Raw genomic sequence first — 6,375 nt, forward strand, 5'->3', positions numbered from 1 at the left:
TAGGTGTAGCCTGGGAAGTTGTCCGATAATGGGAGAAGTGTGTGTAGTTATTGGGTGTAGTTTAGTTAAATGAGAAGAGTTGTATGGGCAATTCCCTTAGTAGTGACATATGAGGTTAACTAGTTATATGCAATTACTTGTTATCACTCTATTTATTGGATAAGAAATGGAAGTAGGATAGATCTGAAATTATAAAAGGGCTGTTATTACTCTATTTCTTTTGCATTTTATTGGTATTGTAAATAATATTATTGTAAAGGATAAACATTTTATTGCAGAAGCAAGTAGGTTAGATAATTAGGCTAGAATGGAAAACCAGATCATTTGGCATTTTATTTCTGTAATATATTTTTTGCTTACAACAACAACAACAACAACAAAACTCAATCTTATCCTAACTAAATGGGGCTGAATACATGAATCCAAGCAAAGGTAAAAAACTAAAAGTAATATAGAAAGAAAGAAACACCACCACCACCACAAAAACAAGAAGTGAGCAATATCTCACTTAAACGGGGTAGGATACATAGATCATTGCCCTCCAAATAGCTTCGAGGTCATAGTTGAGACATGACCTAAACTATGCATATCTTTCATCACAACTCCTATGGTCATTTTTGCTTGCCCCTACATCTTTTTGCTCCTTCAATCTAAATTAGATCGCTCCTCCATAGTGGTGTATCCAAAGGCCACCGTTGAACATGGTCATACCACCTCAAACGATTTTCTCAAAGTATATCATGTATTGGGGCAACTCTCAAATTAGCTCTAATATGGTCATTCCTTATTTTATCATAAAAATAAAAATAAGTGACTATAAGAATTATTCTAGTGCAAAGGATAAGCATGCACTGACAAACGTGGCTCAGCATGCGCAAGCAATGGCTTAGCCAAGAAAAGATCGGCTCTTGACTCACTTAGGTCAATCCTAGACTCACCAGGGTTTACTCCCCAACTGAACCCTTGCAGGAGCCTAGCCAACAACATAATAGTCATGGCAGAGCCAAGCATGGCCCCCATGCACCCACGCCTCCCAGTGCTAAATGAGATGAACCGCAGCTCTGGCTCAGTCAGGTCAACATCAAGTGACGGATCCTTCAAATGGCGCTCAGGGTTGAACTTGAGAGGGTCTTCCCAAACTTTAGGGTTTCGTCCTAGCCCAACTCGGCTTAACAAGACATGGCTACCCTTAGGAATGAAATAACCGGCGACCGTTGTATCAGCATTAGAGACATGTGGAACGTTAAAGGGGGCGATCGGGTGGAGCCGAAAGGCTTCCCTAGCGCATGCCTTGACATAATTGAGCTGTGGTATGTCGGACTCCTGTACCAACCTCTCCTTTCCGACGACTCTATCAATTTCTTCAGTAGCTTTTTGAAGCATCTCAGGGTGGTTGATCATCTCCGCCAAGGCCCATTCAACTCCATTTGATGGATTGTCCACTGCCGCATACACTAGTTCCTGCAAAAATAGATCATACTTTCAATAATGGTTTGTAACAATCAATGCAAAGAAGATATATTAAGGTTTGATTGCATGTATCCCTTAAGACAGAAAATATAAATAATGCAGTTAGCTAAAATCATACCGCAGTTTGAGCTTTGATCTCTTCTGTGGATAGCAATGGCTTCCCATTTGAATCTTTCATTGAAATGAGTACATCAAGAAGATCTTGAGCTTCCTTCTTCTTCCCTTCTCTCCATTCTTGAACCCTCTCATCAATTATAGGGTCATGGTACTTGTTAATAACCCTAACAGCCTCCTTCATGATCTTCTCATGTCCATTCAAATCAAACCTCCTCAAACTAGGCATGTAATCTGATACACAAAATGAATATACCAAAGAAAGCACGGTAAAGACGGCATCGATATATTCTTCTTCTTCAACGCCAGGCCCTCCATCCTTCCTTCCTTCCCCAAGGTATCTCTTGTTGAACATCAACTTCCTAATGACATTGCCACCATATTGCCTAGCTGCAACCCTAACGTCCACAAGTGAACCAGTATTAGTACTGGTGCATTGGTTGTATACGTATTTGACAAGATTATCAGCCTCTTCTGTTCTTTTCTCAAGGAGCCAATGAATTCTCCTGGGATTGATAACCTCAGAAGTTACCACCCTCCTCATCTTCTTCCATTGATCACCCCATGGCACAAAAGCTAGGGACAAGAACCCACGGCTTGAGTACTCGGTCGCCATTGTAATGGGTCTTGAAGCAAATGTTGCATCTTGTTTTTTCAAGAATTCTTTAGCAATCTCCGGGCAAATGACCGGAATTACATGCACATCACCAAATCGAAAACATGCAATTTCGGTATTCATTTCTTTCATGAGCCCAAGTACCCACCGGAATACCGGCTTCTTTCGGAACAATTCCGGAATGCTACCAATTATAGGCCATGGTGTTGGACCAGGTGGGAGTGGAGCAGTTGGCTTAGATTTCTTATAAATCTTAGACCGAAATTGGGCAATGAAAAGAAGGGAAACAAAGATGAGAAGTACTGAAGTGATTGGGGAGGTGAAGCTTATTAGGGTTCCAGGTATGCTGGTGGTGGCTGCAGTAACGCTCCATGGGAGGGTCAGGAATGGGGAAGAGATGTTAGAGGTGTTGTTCTTCATGGCTACTAATTAGATTTCAAAGCCTGAAGGTGCTGTGCTGGTGGTGATGGATGAGAGAAGGGAGCGTTGAGAACCCTAACTATATATAGAAGTCCGGATCAGGTTCTCACAAGGGAAATATCCCGTACAGACACCCCCCCTTAGGCGAACGCGAGCCACTCATTCTCAATTTTACCAGAAAAAAAAAAAGAGCCACTCATTCTCAATCACATTGCATTAAATCTCTCTCTCTCTCACTCTCACTCATATGGTTGGACAAGTCTTTCCCTTATCCCTGACCAAGAGATCATGAAATCATGTGTTTTTCGTTTTGTACGAAGAGAGATGAACAGTTATCTAACTATTTTGTGAAGGAAGACCGGTATGTATTTGACCTTAATCCCATTCAATGGATTTTGAAAGTTATCTAACTATTTTGTGATCTAACTATTTTGTGAAGGAAGACCGGTATGTATCTAACATTTGCCCTTATTTTTCAAATGTTTCACATTATTTTTTATTTTAATTAATTCAGCACAACAGTTTTAGGTATTGATCTCAACTGATACTCATATTGATTCTATATTGTCCTCAACTAATACTGACACGAATCGACTCATTGAATATTGAATGAGTAAAGGATTGAATTGAATTTAGCTGGATGATACCAAAGAAATTGAGTGTGAACTCCCGTTTCTTATTGAATTAACCGATCAGCTTGCTAAGACATTTAATTTAATTTTGCGATAGTGAATTTCTATTATCGGAAAAATTTCGACATAGTTCACTTATATTATTTATTGTTGATTATGAGAATTAATCCTAACTACTTCTAGTGTAGTCTTGGGGTTTCCACACCTGAAGAAAATACTTGGGCAGTTCGCTTCATATCATTGGTCGGGTACTGGGATGCTAGCCCATTTTTCCTTGGGCATAGATTCTAATATTTACAATGCTTTGATAGTTAAGAGTCGAGATACTGTCGGGCAAAAAATAATGTAACTTGGTGAAAGTAGCACACATTATTAAGGAATAACCGAGTTCAGAGTGTGTAGCTATAATGCTATAGATGGCCGATAAGGGGAATTGAAAGTGATTGAACGAGCAGCTCCTCTTAAGGTGTTTCAATCATAGAGCGATAGGCGACTCTCGATCGAATTTCACAATGTTTTTGGAGACCCGACCTGATCAACTATTCATTAGGGCATCTCCTGATAACTAATTCTTTTTTTTTTTTTTTTAAACTTAAAGAGAAGGACATTATTTGGATCGCCCCCAACAGATATAGATATGAATCGCCCTGCTGTAGTGATTATCATAGCTCTAAGATGCTACAACGCTATTGCCATATCATCATAGCTGATTGCCATATCGCTGTAGCGTTATGGCATCGCCCTATCGTAATAACATTGTACGGTCACATCATCGCGTTATGAAGATCACCATAATGTTGTAGCGCCATAGTGGATCGTCTGAATTAGGTGTGAGATCAATATTGGTTTCGTATCAATATCAAACTGGGTCAGTATCAAATCTAAGTCGAATGAGCTTCGGATTGGTATTAATATTTACTGGTATTGTTTGTATTCAGAATCAACCAATACCCACACCAATTTTAAAAGAAGAAGAGGTTCTGATGTCAACCATTTCATATCGGGTTAACTTTCGTATCAGATTGGCCGGTACCTAACCAATACTTAAAACCATCCTTAGCTTTTTTTTTTTTTTAAATAATACTAACAAAAAAGAGACCAACTTTAATAGAAGAAAAGGATGGAAGATGAGAGAGAAACAAATGATGATGATGAGAGAGAGAGAGAGGATGGGAGCATAGGTGCCCCATTTGGTTGGAATCCACACTCCAACCAAAAGATAGTGGGTATTTTCACGTGTGCTAATAGAAGGAAGCAACTGATGCACGTAACAGGATTTTGCATTGGTTCCGGATTTCTAATGGGTTGGCTATTCTTTCCGATCTGGGGAGGGAGTCTGGATCTTCTTCAATGCGTATTCGAATGGTTGGTGGGTGTTGTTAGTTGTGCATCCCTTGTGAAAGAAAAGTTATGTTTGTCGGGTAGTAGTGATCAGTTACATCACATAGTTGAGGTTGCTTGTAATTTGTTATGTCTTAGTTTTACCCTTTTTCTTTCGTCACGCCACTCTCTTGCCAAGAGCCCAGAAGAACAAGAAACATGTTATGAACATGATAAGGGTAGGGAGTGGTTGAGTTATAGTGGATGACATGTGTAGTGGTGTGACTTATGTATATGGAAGTATGGATTACATGGGTTATGTGGGTAACGTGATATTAGGTAGTGCGTGTAGTTATCGCAAGTGTTGTATGTTACTCAAATTGTTCTTGAGTAATTATTAATTGTTATTTAAATAGAAGTCCTACAGTATCGGGAGATATATTTGAACCCGAAAACAACCTTGTTGTTCTGAGGAGGGTGCCTCAATACGTCCAACTTATCTCTTGATTTCTTGTTTTAATTCCTGACTTATCCAAGATAGGTACGTCACGACGAAGGAGGAATTCTCCTTCATATGTACCACATGTGAAGTATGTTTTTGCAAGAGGATGTGATGAAGAGTGTAAAATTTATGGTGGGATAATTGGTGAAGAAGAGTGAGGTGGTGGGGTCAGAATGAGCTCACGGGACTAGTCGGGCTGAAGGCCTGGATACTCCTCGTTACCCAAAAAAAGAAAAAAAGAAGAAGAACAGTGAAGTGGAGGTTGCACGAAAATGGGGAACTTGGGTGAGGTTATTGTTTCAAAAGCCCATGAATCAAGTTACAGAAGGGCGGGTTTGGTACTGCTATTGGGTTCATCTCGTTTCCAAAAATGAATCATATCATGCTTGGTTGTTTTGTTTTTTTTGTTTTTTTTTTCCTATATGGGAAAGTAGGGAATCCTGTTGAGAAGAATTTAAAAGCTGAGTTGGGAGAATTGATAATAATGGTATAATTGATTGATGGATTTTTTTCCTTTTAAGAATATCATCTCAGCTGCTTGTACTTCAAATGTAGATATTGTAATGTAGAAAGTCCAATATTTTATTATGGAAATCACACTTCTCCGTTGTGTTATAAAAAAAGACTTCAAAATTAAAGGCCCAACAAAAAGGTATACTTCAGTTGGCTGCCTCTGACCCTTGCAGTTGACACTTCAGTTGGTGTAGGATTAAAAATAGATGAGGTAATTCTTACATTTCAAGCTGTTCAAGTATGGGCAGAGCTTTATCCCCACCACCACCGCCATCACACCTTAAAAAGGAAAAATCATCCCCACCACCACCGCCATTACACCTGAAAAAACAGAAAAATCATCTCTAGATTAAGGGTGTTAGTTGTTTGGTTCCGATGTACTGGTGTAGAAGGTTTGATTCTGTTCGGTGCAAGATTTTTTAGGTAAAATCAAAATTAAAATTGAAATCATTTATAAATAATTTTCTTATGTTTTCTAATTTTTTTATTCAAACAAATTGTTTACCTTTAAATTTTGTAGTGAAATTGATGTAGATTTTAACAATGAATTTAATTGTTTATTATTATATATATTTTTTAATAATTTTTTAATATAAACTTAATTTTTTTTTATTGAAATGTATGTAAACTTAACATTGAATGATTTAAACTTACTATATATGTAATTCATTGTATATAAGCTTAAAGAGCTTATTTTATTAAAATCCAAATGTTTGGTCGGCTCTGGTGAGGTGAATTTTTGGCTTGATAATTGGTCAAGTATAGACTCCCTAATCGACTATGTTGAT

At 38.3% G+C, this 6,375-nt stretch overlaps 1 protein-coding gene across 1 annotated transcript; it reads right to left on the minus strand.

The window, feature by feature from the left end:
* Positions 1-303: 303 nt before the first annotated feature.
* On the minus strand, positions 304-2,684 carry LOC122075084 (tryptophan N-monooxygenase CYP79A68-like). The gene is made up of 2 exons (XM_042639985.1): positions 1,589-2,684; positions 304-1,461 (listed from the first exon to the last, which is right to left on the minus strand). The coding sequence occupies exons 1-2, from the start codon at positions 2,618-2,620 to the stop codon at positions 829-831; spliced, it is 1,665 nt and encodes a 554-aa protein (XP_042495919.1). The 5' UTR covers positions 2,621-2,684; the 3' UTR covers positions 304-828.
* Positions 2,685-6,375: the final 3,691 nt, after the last annotated feature.

The sequence above is a fragment of the Macadamia integrifolia genome, chromosome 1 (genome assembly GCF_013358625.1).
Source record: "Macadamia integrifolia cultivar HAES 741 chromosome 1, SCU_Mint_v3, whole genome shotgun sequence".
Taxonomy (NCBI): Eukaryota; Viridiplantae; Streptophyta; class Magnoliopsida; order Proteales; family Proteaceae; genus Macadamia; species Macadamia integrifolia.